At 53.0% G+C, this 23,655-nt stretch overlaps 9 protein-coding genes across 9 annotated transcripts; 5 read left to right on the top strand and 4 right to left on the bottom strand.

Annotated features, from left to right (window-relative positions):
- The first annotated feature begins 1,176 nt into the window (after positions 1-1,176).
- Positions 1,177-3,009, top strand: BU26DRAFT_513295 (glycosyltransferase family 1 protein). The gene has a single exon (XM_033827591.1). It carries the CDS (start codon positions 1,374-1,376, stop codon positions 2,577-2,579), a length of 1,206 nt encoding a protein of 401 aa, XP_033691478.1. The 5' UTR covers positions 1,177-1,373; the 3' UTR covers positions 2,580-3,009.
- Positions 3,010-4,301: 1,292 nt separating this feature from the next.
- BU26DRAFT_23054 (uncharacterized protein) lies at positions 4,302-4,754 on the bottom strand. Its single transcript, XM_033820861.1, has one exon. It carries the CDS (start codon positions 4,606-4,608, stop codon positions 4,375-4,377), a length of 234 nt encoding a protein of 77 aa, XP_033691479.1. The 5' UTR covers positions 4,609-4,754; the 3' UTR covers positions 4,302-4,374.
- On the bottom strand, positions 4,755-6,709 carry BU26DRAFT_23058 (uncharacterized protein). Its single transcript, XM_033820862.1, has 7 exons — positions 6,160-6,709; positions 6,021-6,106; positions 5,790-5,964; positions 5,457-5,680; positions 5,156-5,390; positions 4,996-5,107; positions 4,755-4,944 (listed from the first exon to the last, which is right to left on the bottom strand). The coding sequence occupies exons 1-7, from the start codon at positions 6,319-6,321 to the stop codon at positions 4,901-4,903; spliced, it is 1,038 nt and encodes a 345-aa protein (XP_033691480.1). The 5' UTR covers positions 6,322-6,709; the 3' UTR covers positions 4,755-4,900.
- A 388-nt stretch (positions 6,710-7,097) lies between these two features.
- On the top strand, positions 7,098-7,466 carry BU26DRAFT_557924 (uncharacterized protein; the record flags this gene model as incomplete). Its single annotated transcript, XM_033832507.1, has 1 exon — positions 7,098-7,466. One exon carries the CDS (start codon positions 7,098-7,100, stop codon positions 7,464-7,466), a length of 369 nt encoding a protein of 122 aa, XP_033691481.1.
- A 394-nt stretch (positions 7,467-7,860) lies between these two features.
- BU26DRAFT_414071 (uncharacterized protein) lies at positions 7,861-9,199 on the top strand (the record flags this gene model as incomplete). The annotated part of the gene is made up of 2 exons (XM_033823050.1): positions 7,861-8,007; positions 8,054-9,199. The coding sequence occupies 2 exons, from the start codon at positions 7,861-7,863 to the stop codon at positions 9,197-9,199; spliced, it is 1,293 nt and encodes a 430-aa protein (XP_033691482.1).
- A 256-nt stretch (positions 9,200-9,455) lies between these two features.
- On the top strand, positions 9,456-10,879 carry BU26DRAFT_23080 (NAD(P)-binding protein). The gene is made up of 2 exons (XM_033820870.1): positions 9,456-10,563; positions 10,621-10,879. The coding sequence occupies exon 1, from the start codon at positions 9,712-9,714 to the stop codon at positions 10,540-10,542; it is 831 nt and encodes a 276-aa protein (XP_033691483.1). The 5' UTR covers positions 9,456-9,711; the 3' UTR covers positions 10,543-10,563; positions 10,621-10,879.
- BU26DRAFT_557927 (reducing type I polyketide synthase) lies at positions 10,605-18,816 on the bottom strand (the record flags this gene model as incomplete). The annotated part of the gene is made up of 5 exons (XM_033832508.1): positions 10,605-11,459; positions 11,515-11,832; positions 11,905-12,419; positions 12,591-18,297; positions 18,352-18,816. 5 exons carry the CDS (start codon positions 18,814-18,816, stop codon positions 10,605-10,607), a joined length of 7,860 nt encoding a protein of 2,619 aa, XP_033691484.1.
- A 1,543-nt stretch (positions 18,817-20,359) lies between these two features.
- On the top strand, positions 20,360-22,192 carry BU26DRAFT_574651 (MFS general substrate transporter; the record flags this gene model as incomplete). The annotated part of the gene is made up of 5 exons (XM_033834335.1): positions 20,360-20,603; positions 20,654-20,984; positions 21,039-21,398; positions 21,454-21,821; positions 21,882-22,192. 5 exons carry the CDS (start codon positions 20,360-20,362, stop codon positions 22,190-22,192), a joined length of 1,614 nt encoding a protein of 537 aa, XP_033691485.1.
- Positions 22,193-22,336: 144 nt separating this feature from the next.
- BU26DRAFT_499142 (DUF341 domain protein) lies at positions 22,337-23,233 on the bottom strand (the record flags this gene model as incomplete). The annotated part of the gene is made up of 4 exons (XM_033826386.1): positions 22,337-22,866; positions 22,986-23,036; positions 23,095-23,113; positions 23,192-23,233. The coding sequence occupies 4 exons, from the start codon at positions 23,231-23,233 to the stop codon at positions 22,337-22,339; spliced, it is 642 nt and encodes a 213-aa protein (XP_033691486.1).
- Between the last annotated feature and the right edge of the window lie 422 nt (positions 23,234-23,655).

Here is a 23,655-nt window from a genome sequence, read left to right on the forward strand (position 1 = left end):
TTTGAACGGGGAAATGCGCCGTCGTCACATGACCTGCTCATATTTCCTGCGAGATCTAGACTGCTACGTACCGAGGGAAATGCCTCGGGTCTCGGGGTCGCGGATAGCGGCCATGCTCAACTTATGTAAGGCATCCAAACGCGCCTGGTGCGCCCAAATTCGCGTCGAGATAAGCAAGCTCCGGCGGGTATCAAGCTCCCCAAGAGATTAAATTGTAATTGGCATGATCCACGGGCGCCACCTACGAATGGCGGAATTCTCGCATTGCAGGCGTTCCGCTTAACGAATGTGGGCGCGCATACCGGCCGCCCGTACGGCTGCGCCGGGTGCAAACAACTGGCTGCCGAAGCCTGAAGCCTTTGGAAGCCCATGCAAGGCTGCATGGGCTGAAAATAGTAGGCCGGGGCTGGCTGTCTCAGGTTTATCCTGCTAACGCGAGATGTCAGAAGGCGCAGCCGTCCCGCACTAGCGCGACAAGTCGCCAATGGCTGAGTCTTGGGTGGGGGATGACATGCGAATTGCAAGTGCTTGCTAGTCGTCCGTTTGCCAAATGCGGTATTCCCCAAGCACATCTGCGAGAAACAAGACGTCGGATCGCTGATTTCTGACCGCGAATAAGACTTCGCCACACCCGCGGAGTGCCCTCAGTGGAGGACGACAAGACGCCACGGGAGTGCCTGACTCGCTAATCGAGAGTCCCACCCAACGCGCCTTCACAGTAAAAGGCAGTTGGGAGAAGATCACTCAGCAGTACGATGTCAAAGTGGAGTCCTGTGCCGCAGCTGTCGCAGCGCAGCGCTTCCTATCTGCTTTTTTGCGGTTCCCCGCAGGGTCGCCCAGGGTTGCAGAATCCTCTACTGCACCCTGGGGCGGCTTCCCGAGGGAACGTTCAGCAAATAGCGCGGAATTCGTGGGCTGAGGTTCGCTGTCGTGAGAGCCATGTCGGAGCAATCCCGGTGCTGATCCGCTCAGGCCATGCGGCGCCAGGCCTGACGTTGCACAACAGATACCAGGTCGAGATTAGGTGTCGGGTCGGAACAGGAATAGAGTTGCACAGCTCCGTAGTGTCGGGGGTGGGTGCCGGAGCATAACTTTAGGTACTCGATCTCAAGACAGTTCTTATAAGGCTCTCTGAAGCAGGTCAGAATTATTCTTCAGCCACCTCGCTCGACTCACTCACCATTCATTATTGTTCTACTACCCAGTCTGTGCTATTCCCTTTCCATAAACGCCTGACAAACTCGGAAGCCATGGCCCCCAGCAGCCTCCATGTCGTTGTCAGTGTAGCCTTTCAGGATGCCGGAGACACAACGCGCGCCATTGCGATGGCGGCCGCGTTGCGAGATCTTTGCCCGCCAAACATCGACCTCAAGATGAACTTCTTGTCGTGCGGGTCCCGCTTCGAATACCAGATCAAAGACGCTGGCTTCAACATCGTGCCGGCGCAGCCCCGCGTTAAAGGGATCTCGGTCGCGCACGATCTCGGATGGGACTTCCCGGAATTCTTCGGATCGCCAGAGATTGCGAAAACCTTCATTGATGGCCAGCTCGCCGCGTTCAAAGAACTGAAGCCGGACGTCGTCTTCCACGGCATGTGGGCGCCTGCCTCCCTCGCAGCGCGCATCTTGGGCATCCGCACCATCAACTTCCTTCCGGTCCCACTGCACCCTGGCTCTTTTGCCCATGGTCTGATTCGCGATCTCCCAGACATGATGCCGCTCTTCACACGTCTGCCGCGGCCAATGAGACAAAAGCTGGCGTGGTGGGGCAGCGGCCTCATGCTCAAGGCGCCCATCTTCCGCCAACAGCGTTTGGGGGCTGCGGCTAAGGCTTGCGGCTGGCCGATCGAGGGCCCAATTTCCCTCTTCGACATGAACATGGCGGACCTCAACCTAGTCAATGATCATCCTATTTTCCACGCCGACTATGCGAAGAATCTTCCTGAGAATATTGTCATCACCGGTCCGTTGTTCGCAGGAAATGACAAGAAGCTGGATGAAGACATTGCAGCCCACATGAAGCGTGGACCTGGCCCGGCTGTTTTCGTGTCGATGGGGAGCTCAGGCACGGAGGAGTTCCTTTTCGAAGCCATTAAGGCGTTGAAGATGAACAAAGCCGACGACTGGAACGCAGTTATTCTCGCGTCACCCTCCGTCTGTTCCATGGATAGAGCTCGGGCATGCGCGGGCGACGACCCTCGACTTCTCGTGACGGATCGTTTCATTCCGGCTCCCGCAGCGACCGCACTCGCAGACGTCGCCATCATCCACGGCGGCCAGGGTACCGTGCAGACTGCTGTCGCTGGTGGGAAGCCGATTGTGGGTGTCGCTCTGCAGATTGAGCAGCAGACCAATCTGGACAACGTCATGGACGCTGGGGCCGGAATTCGCGTCCAGAGGCAGTTCTGGAAGGCAAAGAACATCCGCAACGCAGTCCTCACCGTGCTGAACGACCCAAGCTACACGGCGAAGGCGAGGATGTTGGGCGATACACTGAACAACATGGACGGCGCAAAGACGGCGGCCGAGGTTATGTGGAACTTCATCCTCGAAGAGCGGAGCGAGAAGGCCAAAGCGTGAGATATATCGGAAGAGAGGAGAACGGTGAGATGACGAAGCTTTCTTGCTGTTCCGGTGTAGAAGGACTCGGGGATGCAGCATTGGTCCCGGGCTGCTCGGCGTTCGGTAGCGTAATTTTTCGGGTGGGGCTTTTTGGATATCCTTGGAGGTCATGCTCCGCGCACGATCGGTTTGATAGAAGACATGAATCGCATTGAACGGCCTTGCAGTGCACTCCAATGGCTCCTTGTTGGATCGTGTGATGTTGGAAGAAAAGGATGGGATGGAGTGGCGGTTGAGGCGCGCGGAAGGTGTGGCAGGTGGACCGTGCGCGCCTACCGATTTGGTCTGCGTCACCATCTCGACTCTGAACGCACTCGAGCTGGTTGCAGTTAGGAAATCCATCTTCTCGTGGCTCCGGCCCGCCCTGGTTAAATAGTTGCGATAGTACACGCAGCCAGTCTTCGAGCGGGCCGGGTTCGCATGTGCAGGCCGCCGGTGGACGGTGAAGCTAAATATGAAAGACACTGCCGGATCTCCCTCGGAACGACTAATACATGTCCGGTTCAATGGGGGTCATAGTCGCCATCCGTGCGCCGGAATCCCTCTTTCTGGGTCGATGTTGTTAAGAGGGGCCGGCATTGCTTAGTAGACGGTTCGTCCTGAACTCCAACGAGCTCGTCCCATGCATTGCCACGACTTGGTCTTCATGCAAAGCTGACACCATGCATAGGGGACCTCACCTGGAAGGATCTTCCATCATGGCCCATGCCACCATCTCCAAATCTCCGCGGACTCCAGACTGAACATGTCCCACGGTCCTTGGCCCTATTCTCATGGACAACTGCCCGCTGAAAAGATGCTCTTCGGCTGAGGTGGAACTTTGCTTCACTTGCGGGGAAGCAGGAATTGCCCATGCCAGGATCTAGGCTCGGAAGTGCGGAAGGAAAGCCCTTATGATGTTACCAATAGTCTGACCCGGTGCAGATTGCAGTGACTCTGTTTATCAGTGGTTCTACTGGCCACCCAAAGGGTGAAGCTCATCCACGTGAACTTAAGAACGATGGCTGTGACAGCGCAGTACTACTTCGAGCCGGAGATGCCTAGGCTGCTACCGCATAGCGAATGGGCATACGATGCATCGCTACTACAATTCTCTTCGCAATAACATCCCGGCGGGATGCTCATTCAAACGAGGCTTGTCCGTCATGACCGCGCCAATGAAGCACGAGCCCATCGCCGTCACGATCACTGTTCCTTTTGGCTACCTTCTGTGGGTGCTGTGCGGCTCTGCGACGCTGAGAAAATGCTCGTAGGCACCCAGATCGAAGCTTCGAGCTTACCATCAGCGTGTCCGATGATGTCTATGTAGGCAGAATTGATGGCACACTTCTACGAAACCCTCTAACTCAAGGTAAGGAGTATTTATATAGACAGTCCTCATCATGGGGGTATCCACCCCATCACCGCTATTGGCCACCGCCTCCGCCACACCCGATCCCCATCCCTCAAAATCTCCAAATACGAACCAGCACATGCCTCGTCCAGTCTTTCATGGACCAAAAGCCTTACATATCGTTCATCAAGATAGCAAAATGCGCGTAAAGAACCAGAGGGAAGGGATCATGTCGTTGCCTGGGTTCCAGAAAGTTGTCCTTCATTCATTTTGAAACCGCAGGACGATGATATGGTTCTCAATCGACGCCACCATACCGGTTGCCGGAGCATTCTATAACGATATCGAGAGCGTGAAACTCGGGTTAGATTCGAGGGAACGCTCGCATAATGGATGTAGACTCAAAGGTCTGCGGGCAGTCTAATGAATCCTGGAGGCGTGCTCGGCTTTCAGGATCAATGGCCATGGTGAGGAGAAAGATGGAGCGGTGGAACTCCAGGAAAGCACGCAGGGGTGTGGGCGTGCCGCACAGCGTGGAGGAAGGCGTGGTACGAGAATTACATAGAGCAAGCAGGAGGGGGGCCTGCCTTTATACGAGGAGCTGTTAGGGGCGGTCAGAGATTGAGGATGAGCAGTTCTTCTTCCTATACACATAACAGAGGAAATACGTGGTTGAAGATGACTGAAAGCAGAAGTTACGATTTCTTGAATCCATGTCTTCGAGCCAGGAGCAAAGTTCCACCCGTCGCGTCAGCGGACCAGCGGAAGTTTCTGGATCATATCTCGTGACACTTATAGGATGGAGGAGTCTCGCAATCACCCTCCCGCTCAGCTCGCTGCCTCATTGCACAGCGGCGGCCCACTTCCACTTCTGTGAGCGAACATGTCATGAGGAAAGCCGTCTTCATGCCCGGGAAATATATATAGGTTTAGTAGTCAATGAAGACTAGCGGCTCTCAGTCATGTGCCCACCCGGAAGCGCTGTAAGCCCTGGCAGTTCGGTCAGTCCGCCATGCCCTGAGAAAGGAATGTAACACTTACAATCATCCACTCCGATATTTTCGTTGACCGTCGGCTTCAGTCCCGCGCACTTGTTCATGGCCGTAATATCCTGGGTCTTTCCACCACAGCTACTAGCATAGCAGCTCGTGTCCTACCAAAAGGTCAGCAAGTCATGGTATATACATCGTCGGCGTCATACCAGGATGTTCTGCAGCGCCTGATCCTTCCATCCAAACACGTAATCGCCATGATTGGCGTAGCCAGAAGCATCTCCAAACGACCAGACAAAGGGTTGCGAACCATCTTCAGGCCAGTCATCCTTGCTGTTGAACTTGGATGTATCCCAGATGACTTCGTACATCACTTGGGCCGTACGGACCGGATGGGTTGCCGGGCATGGGCCGGCCGATTCGAAGGTGCCGGTTTCTGGATAACTAGGATACGTCAAAATCATCTTTTCTTGTTTTCCCCCTTTTGCGCTGCGATGAAATTATACTTACCTCATGTGTGCCATGTGGTCCGGAGAGTCTAGATTGACGCCGTCCCAGCAGGTCGGAAAGCGAACGCTTGTCATGATGCCATACCTGCACGGTTTCTGCGGGAAAGCAACTGTTTCGTGCTCTCGGCTCCCAGCGTTACTCATGCACGTGTACGTCAGTTGGCGGAACTTGGCAGCTTCGTCTTTCGTGCGGGCGTTAACATTGCCGACGAACATGCGGAAGCCCTGATTGCATCGAAAGATTAGCGTCTATCGACGTCTCTTTCGTCTTCGCTAGCTTCTCTTTGGAGATTTTCAAGGCGTAATGAATGTCAGAGAAATACGGTGTACGCACCGGCTGGAATGCTTTCACCTTGCTCTTCTGCGCTGTATCATAAAGCGGGTCTTGCATATAGTAGACCGTCATTCCGCCACCTGTCGCTCCCTCAAAGCCCGCATTACTCCTTTGTGGCACTCTTTGGTAGGTCCCGTTCCGTGCTCGGAAATACAACACCGCCGTCCAATAGTTGCTGAGCAAGGTTAACTACTGGCTTAGTTCTCGCCGAGGGAGCAATTGCCACCGTACCTAAAATCTTCGGAGAACTGGCAGGTTGTGCAGGTGCTCTCGCCGGGCATGTCTTTCGAGGGCGACATCGTGGCGTTGAAGGAGTTCTGTGGGTTGTTACTAGGGCCGAATCTGGAAGTAGAAAGAAAGGAGTCCATACTCCACCCACGATCTGGTGAACATGGGGGGAAGGGACTTCCCCGGGCGTGACGAGTGGGTCGAGTCGTTCTACCACCAGCTGGCTACACTGGAAGCGGATTAGAGCGGAAATGGGGGTTGGGAGCGCGAGGAGCGCAACGGGAGCGGAGGTAATCCAGCGCATCTTGAGGGGGTCCCTATGACGCTGGAGGAAACTTGACAGATGAGGGACTAGAATAGTTCGAGAGCGTTGAGGACGACACGCATAGCGGTCTACGAAGGATGGCAGGGAAGTAATAGGAACCCATGCCAAGCTAGATACTCGAACCTTCAAGTGCCGAATCGACTTTGAGTCCGGCCGGCCGTGGCATGGTTGCTTCAATTGGCGGTAATGGAAGTGTGGATCAACGGTAATGTAGATTGGAATCGTGATAAGAGTGATGAAAGCAACCAGGGGTCATCTGCCCAACCTCAACTATTAAACCAGGTATTCTGGCTTCCAGAATGGTAGTAAGTCCTGGAGAAAGTCTGGGTGGGTGATGTGGAGGCTGTCGGCGGGACCTCGTCTACATCCTAGCTTGGCGGCGGAGAACAGGCAAATCATCGTCCTCGCTTAATTTGCATCCATCTATGGGTATTGCCCGGCACTTCTGCTTTCCAGTCTACAGCAGTGGAAGTAAAAGCGCCGCAGGGAGGATACCCGGTCGCCGCAGTGGGGAGGCGCGGATGTAAAGTGCCGAGGAAGAGGCCTTGCCCACTCTGAGATGAACTTGATAAGTGGAGTCCAAGGCTCTTCGATGGCCTCAATGTCGCGTACGTCCAAGCGAAAGATAAGTCGAAATGAAGCATATGTAGCTCCGGAAGCCGGATGCTAGCCAGGAGACACGTGACGCGTGGAACGTCTGCTTCGCTATAAGCATCTCGACCTAGTACCAACATTTCTGCGCACACCTAGCCACCATGCCTTCTATAACGAGCCTTTTCACGCTGTGCATTTTGCTCGCCGCCACAAACGCGCTACCATCTTCGTTCGCCGCCAACACAACGAACCTGTGCCCAACCGATACCGAATACGCGTGTTTCGACGTGATCAACTCATCGCTCTGCTTGTCGCAGAATGCTGCAAAAGGAACGGCGGAGCAAATGGCTGCATGCGTGGACTACCCGGGTGGAATGAGCGATTTGCCAGGAGCTTCAAAGGTGGGCAACTCCAGCCGAGCATTTGCGAGAAGTAAGAGGCTGACGGAGCAGCTGTGCCGATGTCCTGGCTGCCACGCGACGACGATTAATGATGCCATTGCGAAGCTGTTCCCGCCGCCGTGCAGTTAGGTCGGCGCGGGAGTCGATTAGGGCAAGGCGGCCGGCTAGCTGCGGGTTGGAGTGATGGGGCGTTAGTTCGGCTACTGTCCAGCAAAAGGAGGCTTCATTGTGCGCGGCTGCTTGGCCTGGGCGGTGCGGTGGGAAGTTGTTGACAGACTGCTTCGAAATGCGACCGGGTTGGGCTCATGACATGTGTGGCTGTGTGGCTGTCTGACTAATCATGCACGTGCGCTGCAATGTGCCGAGGTCAACGCCCCCGATTGGCGGCATCCTTAGTGCTGACTTGACCGCGACAATTTGCCCCCTCGCATCACCTCCCCTTCCCGCCGCTGCCATTTCCATCGTTCCCTCCGCACAACTGAACAGGCGCAGGAAACAGCTGCACTTCTTCTACACTATGAGCATGAACATCAGCGTGAAATGGATTATAGAACGCCCCGATGGGAAGGCGTTCCCTGCGTCGTCGCCATTGGTCCCAGGTGTCAGACCGCGCCGCGCCCACACGAAGTCCAGACGAGGATGCGATGCATGCAAACGAAGGAGGAAGAAGGTTAGCTACCAAGCTTTTCGTCTGCCTTGCTCGCTAACCGATGAAGTGTGACGAATCTCTTCCAATTTGCGGGCAATGCCAGCACTTCAAAACTGCCTGTGATTACCACTCCGCGACCCACTGGCGCCCGGAAAACGCAGGGGTTCTATCATGCGGCCGCTCGCAGTTCGCAATGTCGCGACAGTCTGCCAGAGTCGACGTCCTTGGAGTTTTGGAGGCCGACGAGCGGCAATTCTCGGCGGGCAAACTGCGCATCAAGTCTATCGATGTCTTACAGCTCCTCGACCACTTTGTGAACGACCACTCTCCATGGATGGGATCACCGGATTACCAAAATGTCATACAGAAACACGGAGTCAAACTCGGATTGGGAGCCCCGCACTTCCTGCATGCGATTTTGGCCTATTCGGCAGGTCATCTCGACTACTTGCGTTCGGACCCAAAGCTCAGGATTACCACAGTCCACCATTGCAGTCGACTCCTAGCTTTATATGCTGCGCAGATCCCCCATGCGAGCACCGAGAATGTAACCCAACTGTTCGGTTCCTGCACTCTGCTCACAATGCTGTCATACCTGGGCGTCGCTTATGATAACCCGGACCCAGACTGCAAGCCAGAAGAGCACCAGTGTGATTGGAATGCGTTCAGATCCTTGCAAGGCGTCCGCCTCCTGCAAGGCGTGCCCGCCCTCCGTGCTCATCTTAGGCAGAGTGTCTGGCTACCGGTGTTGCAGGAATCCGGACCGTGGGAGGGAGATGACTGGGCGAGTCCTGTGGCCAGCTGTCAAGCGACGTGGTCGTCAAGAACAATGGAAGAGCTGTGCGCAGTTTGCGGCGTATCGCCGGACCTACGGGATACCGACAGCCCATACCTGGATCCATTGAGACGCCTGAACAGGATTATCCATCAAAGAATGGACGAAGCTATGATTGGCCCGCTCATGCAATTCGTCGCCACGCTATCTCCGGCTTATATGGACGCTGCTGAGCAACTTGATCCCAAGGCTTTCATCATCCTCTGTTACTGGCATGCTCTCCTCCTCAAAGTGGGCCAGTGGTGGATTGTTCGAACCGCAACTGGTGCTTGCCGCAGAACCTGTGCGTACCTTTGGGAGGTTGGTGGAGATGACATTCGACGACTGCTACAGTTTCCGGCCGCGCAGTGCGGCCTGAATCTGGCATCGCTAGGGTGATTTGAAATGCTCCAGCGGTCAACGTCACACAGTTGCAAACGGCATCCTGACACCCTGGGCCGAAGAAGGGCGAATTTGGACCTGCAGTCGTGAAGCCCTAGGCCCTCTTCGTTGCTGGGCTGACGGGATGCGACTTTTCACTGCCCGCTAGTCGATTCCGGGAACGTATTCGGCACCAACTGCCGGAGAATGCTGACGTGGGCACTAGCCATGGCTTTAATCCCGAAAAGGTTGCGTATTCGCTCCGCCCTTCCAAGCTTCCATTACTACTCTCCTGGGCTCAGTGACGAAAGTACGACTCTATCGCTGTTTCGAATTCCAGAATTGGCGATACGCAGATGGCGTCCTATCCAGCGTTCCTATTTTTCTCGAGGCTAAGGTTAAGGAGGTGTTCCAATGTTATCAAAGCATCCTCAGTACTGCCTTAGTCGCGCCAGTACTTAGGCCACTCGTTCCACCCGATCCTGATGCCGCACAACCCTCCACTCTTGCAGGAAATTTGAACATCGACAATGCCTCGCGTCTTCTTCATCACAGGTACAAGCCGTGGCCTCGGCCATGCTTTAGCCCAAGTCCTGCTTGACGCCGGCGAGTACGTCGTCGCGACCGCTCGCAACCCAGCCACCCTCTCCTTCCGTGGAACCACGCCTGCCAACTACCTCCCCCTCAAGCTCGACGTTACGTCCACCCCTGATATCGAAGTCGCATTCACTTCCACACTTGAAAAATTCAAGCGCATCGACGTCGTCATTAACAATGCTGCATTCGGCCTCGTCGGTCCCCTGGAAACTCTCACCGACGCCCAGATCCGCCAACAGTTCGACACCAACTTCTTCCCCGTTGCCACCATCACACGCAAGGCAATGGGGGTCATGCGCACGCAGTCGCCGCCCGGAGGCGTGATAATGCAAGTCTCAAGCGTGGGCACGCTGGTCGGTTTCCCTATGCTGAGCGCCATGTGCGCGAGCAAGTGGGCAATAGAAGGCTTCACGGAGGCCGTGAGACAAGAAATGAAGCCAGAATGGGGCATCAAGCTGGTGTCCGTAAAGCCGGACACCCTCGACACGGATGCGCATACCAAGAGCATGGTGTATGGAGAAGTAGTGGTGCCGCAGTACGCCCATATGGATGGGAGGGCATTTGTAAAGAGTCTTATGGAGATGCCGGCTGTTGATGCGGCGAAGGCGGCAAAGGCCATGTATGCGTTGTCGAAGATGGAGGACCCGCCGATGAATGCGATTCTTGGGGATAATGTGCGCAAGATTGCGAGGGACAAGATGAAGAGGGATGAAGAATTGTTGGACAGGGATGATCTTGTTGGGCTTGTGAAACGCAATGACTAGTACTGGAAGAGTGGGATGTGGGTATGTCTCTATCTAGACACCGAAGTCACGCTGCTGCCGTCTTACAGGTCTGCCCAGCTTTCCGGTCGCATTGAGCTCTTTGATGCCACAGTTTTTCCGATGTCTCTCAGAGTCACTCCCCCTAGTATCTCGAAGACAGCAACATCGGCGCCTGATTCTTTGGCCAACCAGTTCCTCAACTCTAGACCTACTAACGAGTCTACCCCGTAGCTGTCTAACGTCGAATCAAGGCCTATTTGCTCAGCTGGGAGGCCAAGAACTCGGCTCAACTTCATCCTGAGTGACTCTGAAACAACAAGGCCACCGGCGGTGAATGATTCTGCACTAGTAAATGCGGCCTTGAAAGTCAGGATCTCCGATGTGGAAGCCTGTGGAGGTTTGTATGTTCCCTCGGCTTGGTGAAGACACCGGAACATGGGCTGGTCCAGCGCGCTCGGACAATCTCCTCCCTTGGCTACGATGTCGGCAGGGAGTTCGAAGCCAGTGACTATCTGGCTCTGAACAGAGGAAATTTCTTTCACTTCGGGGTCGCAGAAGTAGTCGAGGATAGCAAATATCTGGGTGAGAGTGTTTGGGCGAAACAGCTTCACTCTCATCAATCGATCCATGACCTCTTCGTTCTCCGCGACGAACCCCTCTCCGAGGACGACTCCAACGTCCACAGATACTGTCTTTTCTCCGATCGAGCTCCGATATTTAGCAAAGGCGTCTTCGTACGTATTACCTGCACAGTAGTTTGACTGTCCTGCATGTCCGATGATCCCAGCACAGGACGAAAGGAGCACGAAGAAGTCCATTCTGGAGGGCAGCGCCTGGTGTAGATTCCACGATCCTTGAACTTTCGGACCTGTAGCTTGCTTCCACTCTTCCCATGTCATATCGGAGAACCGCGAATCCTGGTATAATTAGATTTCGAAGTTGTTTATCAAAGGTGATGCTTCATTCACTCACCCGGAGAACCATGGCCGCTTGGATGCATCCTCGAACTTTGGGCATTCTCTTCTGGCACTTGCGCAAGGCGGTCCTCAGTGATGTGATATCTGCGATATCGCAGGTCGGACACTCAACATTAACCCCGGCCGTGCGCAGGTCAGCCACCATCTTCCGCGCTTGGTCGTTTCCACCGGACCGGGAGAGCAGTATAAGATGTTTTGCACCTCGATGGACAAGCCAGCGCGCAATGCTGCGACCTATGCCACCAAGACCTCCTGCAATCACGTAGGTCGCGTCTTCGCGGAATTTATATCCTGACTCGTGGCCTTGCGCAATCTATTCAACATCAATACAAGTGCCTATAGATCAAGTAGGATATTAGCGTTAAAGGGGAATTTCTGTACTTACAGGGACATTGGATTCCCTATCGACCTCCAGGACAACTTTGCCAGAGCTCTTGCCGCTTTGGAGGAAGCGTAAAGCCTGTTCGATATCCTGGAAGGGGTAGGGATGGATGGGCTTGGGCGCCGTTACTTTGCCGTCCAAAAAGAGGCTCATCACATTCTCCAATATCTCACGAGCACGATTCTCCTCATACAGCATGACCATGTTCAGGTTCACACCGTGGTAGGAGACGTTCCGCGTGAATACTTGCATAGGTAATTGACCTCTTAAATAGGCATCTTTCAGCCCGATGTCCACGAATCGGCCACTGACGGCAATGCAGTTCCACGAAGCTTCAAGGAGCCGACCTTGTTGGGAGTTAATGATGACGTCTACTCCTCTTTTCCCTGTGGCCTGCATAATGCCGTCATAGAAGGAAGCGTCCCTGGAATAGAAAATGTGATCCTCGGCGACGTCGTACTCGTCTACGAGAAGGCCCTTCTTCTGACTCGACCCGACCGTGGCGTATATTTCGGCGCCTACATGCTGAGCTAGCTGAACCATGGCTTATCCGGTTCCGCCGGCCGCAGCATGTATGAGGATTGTTTCCCCTCTCTGGAGACGCGCAAGGGTAATTAGGCTGTAGTATGCTGTGCAGAAAGCTGTCGATATGGACGCTGCCTCTGAAAACTTCATCGCGTCCGGAATACGGATTGCTGTTCTTCCAGGAGCGCGGATGTAGGTCTTGAACGTATCATGAGTGCCGACTAGGACTCTGTCGCCGACCTTGACATGTTCAACATCTCTGCCACAGGCGCGTACAATTCCAGAGCATTCGCTACCAAAATGATCGCTGTCGAACTTGCCGAGAAGGGTGAGGCAATCCTTGTAGTTCACACCAATGGCTCGGACTTCGACATCGACTTCGGTAGGACCGAGGGGCCGGTTAAATGTTCCATCTTCAGAGAATTGAATGGTGTCTAAGAGACCGCGGGCGCGAATGCCGACTTCCAGTTTCTTTTCAGCCATCTGCTGGTGCAAGACTACCTTGGTGGTTCGCCTGAAGATATGCTCGTCGAGTCTCTTAGCCCTGACGAGCCGATTCACGCATAGTCTTCCTTCGATCACCTGATACTCTTGTTCGAAACCAGAGGATCCATAACTCGTCCGTCTCTGAGTCATCTTGTAAACTCTGGCGATGTTGGCGATGGAAGAGAAGTTGGCGGCCTCGACGCATAGAGAGACCAAAATGTTGTGACTCTCGCGCCGTGACACTCTGCATAAACCGTCACTCATGCCATATTCGGGAGATGAATTTGTACCACCTCTCGCTCCTAGCTTGACCCAGATTATAGACTGAGCCGATCCAAGGAATACCTGAAGATGGTGAAAGTCAGAACGCTGGATATTCGGTAGAACTGCGCTTTCTAACTCGTTTAGGAACACGAAGTTATGGAAGTTGGGTTCCGATTGGCACAGGTGGGATGCTTCGGCAAGGCTGAGAAGATTCAAGTCCCCTTTGATGCCGAGTTCGCTGGCGAGGTCGGAAGCAACCTCTCTCTGAAGGGATGAAGAGGGGTCTATAACGAAAAGGGGTTGAGACAGGGGCTGTGGCTCTCGGGGAGAACGAGGCGGCTGGTCTGCTGTGGCGGTCGAAATCATAATGCTCCATATGTGTGCCTCTAGACTGAGATGGTCCGGAAACTTCAAGTCGATACCGGAAAAGCCAGAGTCCCTCAGAAGCCCATCCCACCTTTCTTCGGTAAGCAAAGGGCTCAGTTCTCTCTCAGGTTCCTTGGCCAGCCACCACCCTGGGAGAAGTCCAAAAACAAAGCCTGTGAGCAGACGTCCCGGAGTTGCTAATTCCTTCAAGATGAGTTTGCCACCTGGACGTAACAGTTTCCTAATATTGCTAAGCGTGACGTGCAAGTCATGGGTTGCATGGAGAACATTGTCTGCTATCACCACGTCGTAGGCGGCGAGGTCGAACCCTTGAGTAGTCAAGTCCTCCTCAGCGTTCAGGATCTGAAACTTAACGCGCCCATGGTAGGAGAACTTAAGGCTCGCCTGCTCGAAGAATGACGGGCTAATGTCGGTGTACGTATAGCTCTCGAATCTGGGACCGATATCTGGATTTCCGATGGTTCTCAAGATCACGGCGGTAGATGACCCGGTGCCTGCGCCTACTTCCAGAAATTTCAAACCGGGGCTTTTGTGTACCAGCACGTTAAGATATCGGTTGAATGGCGCCACACCGGTCGTGTCTTCCATGAGTTCGCGATAGAAGTCGGTGACTCTGGCTTCGTCGGCAAAGATAACCTGAAGAGGATCTGCCTCGCCACAAAGAAAATTGGCAAGGTGTTGGCCAACGCGTACTTGCATTTCACCTCGCGCAGTGCAACTGGCTGAAGCACCTAAGGGATCGAGCTCTGCATCGCTCATCAAAGAAGTGGAGCCGAATGAGTCGACTTGGAGGCGTAGCCATCTAGCGTACTTCTCCATTTGTGGGGCCACGCTTCCACCCTGTTGATCGATTCGTCGTAGCGCCTTCGCTGCATATTGGAAGACCAAAGTGTCCATGTTCTTGAAGTATTCGACGGGCTCAGCTCCGGCTGGCCTTGCTGCCTCACAATACTCTCGTATCTCTTCTACGTCCAGAGCTTCGAAGTCAACATTCCACTCGACGTGAGAGCATAGATATGGGGCGCCTGCGAGCGAGGTCGCGGGCTCGCCGTTCGATTCTACAGCTGTCACCTCCAAGCCAGTGACTTCAGCTCGTAACTGCACGCCAGCCGCATCGATGGCTTTGATGTCAAACGTTGCAGTGCGTTCAGTGACGTTCTGCACCCATGAGAAAGCTTTCTCCTGGCTCTGGTCTTGGTGTCCGAATCCCTGAGCTGGGATCCATATATGGGACAAGAAGGTGGGAACCATCGTCTTTTCTCTGTTTGCTGCGTGTAATGCTGCAAAACCAAGTTGGAATATCCCGTCAAGCCTGGTAGGATGTACGGTGTACGGGCTCGTGGAGTCTGCATTTCGGGGAAGCACTGCTGCAACTGCCTTTCCAGAATCATGGCAATGAACGTCGACCAGAACCTGAAATGCTGACCCATACTCCAAGCCCGCATTCTCGCGAATCATTCGATACATTTTCTGAGAGTCCAAAGTACGTGTGCACGTGGCCACCGTGTTTTCAAGATCAGTCTTCACGCGGAGTGCTTTCTCTGCATCTTGTCTCTTTTCATAGACGTCGGATACTGCCAGCCCATAGTCTCCTCGTATCGTTCCCGAGCATGCAACGTCGTGGCGACCGTCGGACTTGCAGAGGAAGATACGGAACTTGTAATCTGTCTCCCCCCTTGCACTTTTCACACTAGAGCTCATATGGATGCGTAGTTCCACGCCCTCTGACCCAGAGGTAAGGACGACGGGCACTGGAAATTCGACATGTTCCAGTTCGAATGCAAGGGGCATCTGATTTTCCATCAATTGCTTTGCAGCTTCGATCGCCATCACAATCATTCCCGCCGCAGGGTACAAGGCCATGCCATTGACTTTATGATCCTTGACCCAAGGCAAATCATCTTCCTTGATAATCAACTTCCACTGTGACTCTAGGGCGTTAGGATCCGTGATCATGGTCCCCAGTAGGTCGTAGTTACCGTGTCTGCGGAAGCAGAAGTTCTTGTTCGTTTGTGGCTCCTCCCAATATAGTGCGGAGCGACTGAATCGATATCTGGGAAGATCTGGTAACACCTTCAATGTTCTTCTTCGAGTCTCGGAAAGTCCTAGAAGCACAACGCGAGATATATCCACGTTGAAGGAACGACAGAAGAGCTCGCCTGCGGCGGCTAGAGCGGTAACAACTGCTGATCTGTGCCGAATGAGGACGGAAGTATAGATGATCTCCCGGTCGGGAGCGGAAGTTTTCAGGATCTCCCTAATGGGACCTCGAAGCGCAGCATGGGGACCGATCTCTAGCCAGCAATCAATACGTTGCTCCAATATGTGGCCGCAATCAAGACGTTTGTTTGCGGAACCCGATCTCTCAGGAGAATTACAGAATTGCATGGCACCGAGAAAGTCGACCGGGGAGACCATGTTATGGACCCAGTACTCTCCAGTACATACGGCTGAAGCGTCTACCACACCACCCGTCACAGAAGATACCATTATTGGACTCGTCGGCGTAGTCCCCAACCCTGACTCGAGCTCTGTGAGCAGCGAGAGATATTCTTGGCTGACGTCCATCATTTGGGGAGAGTGATATCCCAACCCGACTTTCAGCGGTCTGGCAAATACCCCCTTCCGCGTGACATGATCAACCAGAAGCCGCAATTGCGAGTCCGGGCCGGAGATGGTAACGTTCGAGGGGCTGTTGATGCAGCTGATGCTCAGCGAGCCAAGCTCGATGCCAGAATCCTGGTCGTGCGCTAGCATTTCTATCTCGAAAATTGCGTCTTCGCGAGAAAGACCGACCGCTGCCATACACCATTTCTTGGTCGATGCTGTTTCGAGTCTGGTTGCCAGGAGGCCCCGATAGTACGATATTTTAATCGCGGCGCTTTGCGAGATGTGGCCTGCTGTGTACGCTGCGACTATCTCTCCAGAGGAGTGCCCCACCACAACAGAGGGCCTTATAGCCAGCCAGGACATAAGGTCCACAAGAGCCACCTGAACAGATGTTGTGAGAACTTGGCTGAACTGCGCCTCTGCAACAGATTCTGCGTTTGATTGATCAGTGAGATGCTCAGTGATCCTCCATGGGCATCCGAGTTCTTCGAGGTAGCTCTGTGATCGCTGGATACTGTCCTGGAAGACCGGCTCGGATAGCAATTCGCGCCCCATGCCATGCCATTGGGCGCCTTGGCCGGTGAAAACGAAGCCAAGATGTCGATCTGGACCCGGACTCTGCATAGGTAATGTCATGACCGACGGAAACGAGGAGATGCTATCGAGAGACTCAAGTACACCAAAGGAACGCCAGGACAGGAGTGTGCGTCGGCTTACCAAGGTGTAGGCATAACATGGAAGGACGTCAGGAAGTGCTGAAGGTTCAATATGTTCGAGGTAAGAACCATGAGAGTCAATCTGACGAGTTATACCGGCATCGTCTGACGAGCTCAACACGATAAGGATAGGGCAAAAGCCAGGTGACTCATTTCTCAACGACTTCCCAGTTAGTTGGCTCCTATCCACTTCGTTCTTCAAGTTTGTGTCTCCGTTACACCTAGTGGAAAACCCTGGTGGAGTCGGTACGCTGAAATGGTTGCCATGAAGATGATTCTTGCGCAGATAGGAGATGGCATCATCAAGAACGACATGAGCATTCGAGCCACCAAAACCGAAGGAATTGACCGATGCTCTCCTAATCTCGCCTTCAGGCCATGCAATGCATTCCTGGGGAAAGTGGAGCCGGTAGAATTCATCGTCGATAGTCGGATTGAGCTTCTCGAAGTTGGCATTCGGTGGTATGATAGCCTTTTCAATCGCGAGCACTGCTTTGACTACGCCCGCGAGCCCGCTTGCTCCTCCCAAATGCCCAATGTTGGACTTAATAGCGCCGACATACATGGGCTCATGATTGGTTCGGTATTGGCGGAAGCTCTCCCCGATTGCTCGCGCTTCGGTAGGATCGCCGACAACCGTTCCTGTCCCGTGCGCCTCGAAGAAACGTGTTGCATCCATATCCAGACCAGCCCTGGCATATGTGTCGCGAATCAGCCTGGCCTGCATTTCTTTACTCGGCTGAGTAATTCCTCCATTGGTGTGACCGTCTTGGTTGCTAGCTATACTGCGTACAAGGGCGCGAATAGTGTCTCCAGCCGCCAGAGCCTTAGAAAGTGGCTTTAAGACGAGGGCTGAGAAGCCCTCCCCGCGCGCATAACCAGATGCACGGTGGTCAAACGAGTAGCATTTGCCATCCGGCGAGAGGAAGTTCATGTTGCAAAGTGCAATGTTCAGCTCCGGTGATAGGATTAGATTTGCAGCTCCCACAATTGCCGTGTCACTTGTACCGGCCCATAGCCCCTGACATGCGAGATCAAGCGCTATCAGGCCTGATGAACATGCCGTATCAACGGTCATACTCGGTCCGCGTAGGTTGAAGTGCCAGCTAATTCGATTTGCCAGAATAGAGCTTGATGAGCCCGTAGCGTAGTACTTCGGGATGCGCAGTGGGTCACGGAGGTTAAACGTCATGAAGTCTGACGAGAAGAATCCGATATGCACAGAAGTGTTGGTGCCAGAGAGTGAAGAGCTAGGTATGCCGGCATTTTCCAGCGCGTGATACGTTGTTTCCATAAGGCCACGCTGGTCAGGGTCCATTGCACCAGCCTCAGCGGGTGGAACGCCAAAATGTTGCGCATCGAAGGAGCGAATGTCTTCCTTTAGGAAATGTGCATGTCGTGTATGTATCTTAGGAATCGTTAAACTCATTTCTCGACTTTATACTGGCGATCGGCCACTTACGGAATGCGGTTTCTTAGTGTCTGCGTTGTAGAAGGCATCAATGTTGAGTCTGTCGGCGGGAAACTCAGACGAGGCACAGTGTTTGGACATGAGCATATCCCAAAATGTCGATTCTGTTTCCGCACCGGAAGGAAACTTGAATGCCATTCCCACGATGGCAAGGGGCTCCGGTACTTTGACTTCGGATTTGGCATGGTCTTTGGCAGGGTGTTCCGACGAGCGGAGAGGGCAGTCAATCGTAACCCTGGGTGAATTGACGCCGTCTTGTAGCCCTGGGGGCAAAATGTCTTCCTTGAGGGCGTCGGTGAATATGGCATTATCATCAGGCGTCCTTCCATTGGTATATGATGCCAGATGATAGAGGGGATTCGAGATACTGGGGAATCCGTCACCGTTAGGCACCTTCAACGACTCGTGATTACGTGTGGGACGCTCTTGCTTCACGAACTGGTTGATTGTAGCCATATCCGCGTCTTTTCCATCCAAAGTCGTCTTATCCACGGCATCTCCTTTGCAAAGGATTCGAGTATAAGCAGCTTCGACTGGAGTTGCCGCTCGAGTAAAAGACTCCCTTGGAGTTCCACTATCGCTAAGATTGCTTGACGTGCTTGTCGATACGAACGAGGAATGAAGTGTGTTGAAGGCGTCTTTCGTATTTTCGTTGGATTCCGCGTCCCTCGCAAGAGACCACATAGATATGCTCCACTCAGGACCATTGCGTTCAATGACTTGTTTACTTTCGGGAAGCATTCTTTCCGGTAGGGTGAGCGTGATAGTTCAATGATGGGGAGATGTTCTTTGTTATACTGAGGAAAATGCGCAAAATAAGAGAGAAGAAAGGGTGAGGGGAAAATTCGAGATTCGGTGGGTTTGTGAATGTGGCTAGATACCTTATGATAACTGTTGCCGAGGTATCGATATCAGATTGCAAAGAATAGTTGCACAATAGAAGACTACAACATTGACCTCCGATAACTGTCTGCACGCACCATACGGCATGCGCTCTTTCTCCAGTTGACTGCGTTGAGGGGCGGGGTGTTAAGGTAACCGATTATCTCCAGCCAATTTGTTGCTACTGTCACGCAGGCCGGCGAGATGGCGCATTTCCGACCATGTTCTTTTAGCGAATGCAGACGTTACCGCCCCTGCGTAGAGGACACAACCTCTATCCCTGTAACTACCTTCATCAAGAACTAATGCATGGCCTCGCCGTTTGCGGCTGTGCAGATCAACGGACTTGCGTACCCTTGGCGCTTAATACGACATATGCTGCAACTTCCGCCGATAAATCCAACGGTACCACATAAGCGTCGAATGGTGACCGAAGGTGGGTTCGCGGCCGCTTTCCGTTCATCCGGCCGAAATCGGGCCCCATGTAAAACGTTTTACAGTGATGAATCAATTTTCCGTGCGACCATGTTGGGTAGGGGTCGAAGTCCGACACTAGGATATTAGGCCATCAGTGCGCTGGGTTTGCATGGGTCTTTGGCTTCGGGAAACCGGTCTGGGATCGAGGTGCATATTTGGCCCCGGTTGTGATTCACCATCTAGACAATTACCGGATGTTGGAGGATGAGAGAGAGTGACGCCGCGGTATATAACGTTGCGGCGCCCGCCGGGGTGTGTGAATGAGGTCTAGGTCCGCTTATCATGTCCTATCAGTAGTCAGCGGCTGCGGAAGCGTGGGGTCACACTATAATGCTGCACGAGGCACCGGGAAGCTCTCACCCCAGCCGCACGGCTGCATGGTATTGGCCAAGGCGAAAATGTTGCACAGGAAGTCACGGGGGTGTCTGTCTTTCCTTGCGTGGTTGCGCCAGCCTAGATTACCAACCTTGGAATTTCGTTACCCAACGTACGTACCTAAGGTAGGCGACTTTCTTTTGTCATGTGACACTTAGACCTGCCTTTTAATATTGGGATTTGACTGTGCCCCCAAATCCGAACAATACAATCACTTCATTCCAGTAAGACTTGTATCCGAATCCAAATCACGTTCATCGCTACAATGGAAGCAAAGCCTGCGGAAGAACAGATCTCCTACGATCAGGACACCGGAGAGGCCCTGGATGTGCCGATTTATTACACAGGATGGCGACTCCACGGAATCAGCGCCTGGCTTCTCCTCTCTCTTTTCGTCGCACAAATGGACACATCGATAACGAGTACGGCCATCTTGACAATCACGGATCAGTTGGGAGGGTTCGAAAAATATTCCTGGGTCTTCACGGCATATATGCTGTCCTTTTGCGGTATAGATTCTCATACTCCACACGATTCTTCGAATGCTAAATCTTACTAGGGTTCCAGCTGGTCTGGGCGAAGCTCTCGGACATCATCTCCCGCAAAACGGCCATCATCATATCGCTGTCGATGTTTACTTTATTCTCTGGCGCATGCGCAGCAAGCCGAACGCTTATACAACTGATAATGTTTCGTTGGATACAGAGAATTGGAGGCGGTGGTATTTTCGCCCTTACGCAACTTGTCTTCTTCGAGCTGGTACCACCAATTCGGTGGCCATTGTATGTCAGCTTAGTCACCGGTGTAGTGGCATTATCGCTGGCTGTTGGGCCACTAATTGGGGGTGCTATTGCTCTTAGGGGCCAGTGGAAGTGGATATTTCTATTGAAGTATACTCTCCCAAACGACTGTAGTGCCAAGTTCCCACTGATTTTGTTGTGCAGCGTGCCGACCTGTGGTACGGCTCTCATAGGGCTTTTCGTCATATTCCCCGCAAAACTTCGAAACGAACCTTCGGCACAGGACGACTCCGGCTCTTTTACAATCAAATCACTCCGTCGAATTGATGTCCTTGGATCGCTATTACTTCTTGGAGCATGTTTGCTCATATCTACTGGATTACAACAAGCTGCTCTGGGCTATGCGTGGCAATCGTCCTTGGTCCTTCCTCTACTACTCATTACAGTACCACTCGTCGTCGCCTTTTTCATTTGGGAGTGGTATATCACTTCTCGTCGGGGGTATCCCGAACCTGTGTTCCCCTGGCGCTTCTGTCAGTCTCGCATAAGAATCGGCATGATGTTGTGCGTTATACTGCTCTGCCCCTGATCCTATTGCCCTGAAGTTAACATTGTTCAGAAACACCTACCTTTGGGGTACAGTCCTTATGATTTGCCTGATCCAAATCCCACAGCGCTTCATGACGGTCTATGGCCTGTCACCATTCAACGCTGCCCTTCGGCTCCTCACTTTTGGCGCGTTCGTACCAGCTGGGTCCAGTATCGCAGCGGCTCTGATGGGCAAATTGAAGATTCCACCATGTTTCATTATTCTCGCCGGAGCTGCCTTGCAGCTAGTTGGTGCAATCCTTCTCTCGGATATACCAACCGATACGGTTATTCACCCCAGGCAATATGGGTTTCAGATACTTTTAGGGACCGGTATAGGGTTTGTGGCATGCGGGCTAATTCTGCTTGTGCCGTTCGCAATGGAAAAGCGAGACCTTGGTAAGTCCTTCGCATCCGTAGGCTGTTCTTATTATTTTAGACTTTCGCTAACTATAAAAGCGGTGGGGACGGCATCGATTTCCCAATTTCGTGTCCTTGGCGGTCTCATCAGCATCGGCATCGCAACCTCGCTTTCCACTCCCTATCTCCGCACCCACCTTACGGACGTGCTCCCTCCTGAGCTCGCTTATTCTGTGCTCGAGAAGACAGAGAACATGTATTCGCTACCTATAGAAGTGCGCGAAGGCGTGAAGGCAGTCTTTGGTAAGAGCTTCAATCTGCAGATAAAGATGGTGATTGGCTTTAGCGCGGCACAGTTCCCAGCCACCTGGTTGATGTGGACGGGGCAGACTGTTAATCCTGTGGGATGATTTGGGGAAAGGTGGTCACATAATTGCATGGTAAAGGTGAAGGACTTTGTGACAACTTGACCACGGTCCCTCAGAACTCCGTTCCCGCACTCTGTATTCAAGGCAATCCAATCTATTATTCCTATCACTATCTAATCACACGAATCATACCATTTGCGCTTGCGTAACAGCCCGTCTGATAACCTTGACAGCGCCGCTCACACTTCCGTTGATACTGGGCCCCGGAATTTCGTGTCCTCCGCCATGCACAAAGGCCCAGATGAACTCTTCGTCGATTAGTCCGCTGGTAGCTAACGACTCATTCTTCGTAATCTCCCAATCTTTCTCTCCCCACACCGCAGCCACCGGTATTCGGATCTTGCTAAGCCCCTTCGGCATCTCGACTAGCGAGACAGCTCTACCAGTGTCAAGCCAGCACGCCGGATCGTAGACACCGATCCTGGAGAGTAAGACACATACTTTGAACGGTAGAGGCTCTCCGGGATATATGTGAATGTGTCGAATCAGATACATGAGAGCGAATTCAGCACCTTGACTAAAGCCTAGAACACCATCGAAAGGGCCGTGAATTGCCAAGTATGTTTCGAGTTGGTCAAGGGCACGAAGGTAGGAGTGGGCGTTGAGAGCAAAATATTGATAGTGCGGAACGTCTGGATTGGAAATGTGGGCAATTTCTGTATCATGTCTTAGTCTCCAATACTTTTCGGATGAGCAAGGTTCATGTGGAGGAATCTGTACACGGGAAGGATAATGGGGGGAGCAATACCGGGTGCCATCGGGCATTCCACTGTACCTTCCACGAACTCATACGTATGGTCATCTCCCAGCTCATGTCGAAGGGCAGCTATGGATGGAGCAGGTATCAGCATGCAAAAAACAGATTTTGGAAATCATCGCCATACCAGTCTGCATTTGCAGTATCTATATAAAAACCGTTAGTGTGAATAATACGCCCAAGACTATTGAACACCTGGGAAAGGTAAGAATTTGGAGGCATACCTTGCTGCTAGTTCCCATTCCATGGAGGCATAAGAACCGCATCTTCGCTGAACTGCTCCGCTTGAGCTTCGTGTATCGAGGTAATCGGCTAGGAGAAGAAATGTTCAACCATCACAAACCGGTCTGTTGGTCTTGATTAATGATGACCGTTACGCACCTCAAGTCAACGCCGCAATGTTGCTGAAGTAGGAAGCTAACAAACACGGAACGGCGCGGTTTTGGGGTGGGTGATCACGTATTTGCACGCATGCAGGTGATGTGCATGAAGGCAACCACACATTACCGAGCACAACTCAAAGCGCTCAGGATCCACCCCAGCGAAGCTAGGGAGTCCTAGTAACTCGGGTAAAAGGGGAGTCATATTTAGGAGTTTGTACGATGTTCTATAAAAGTGCGAACACAGCGCTAGTGTTAGGAGTCCTGGTAACTCGGGTAAAAGGGGAGTTGCATTAGAGACTTTGCAC

Source organism: Trematosphaeria pertusa (assembly GCF_010094035.1).
Source record: "Trematosphaeria pertusa strain CBS 122368 unplaced genomic scaffold BU26scaffold_1, whole genome shotgun sequence".
Lineage (NCBI taxonomy): Eukaryota > Fungi > Ascomycota > Dothideomycetes > Pleosporales > Trematosphaeriaceae > Trematosphaeria > Trematosphaeria pertusa.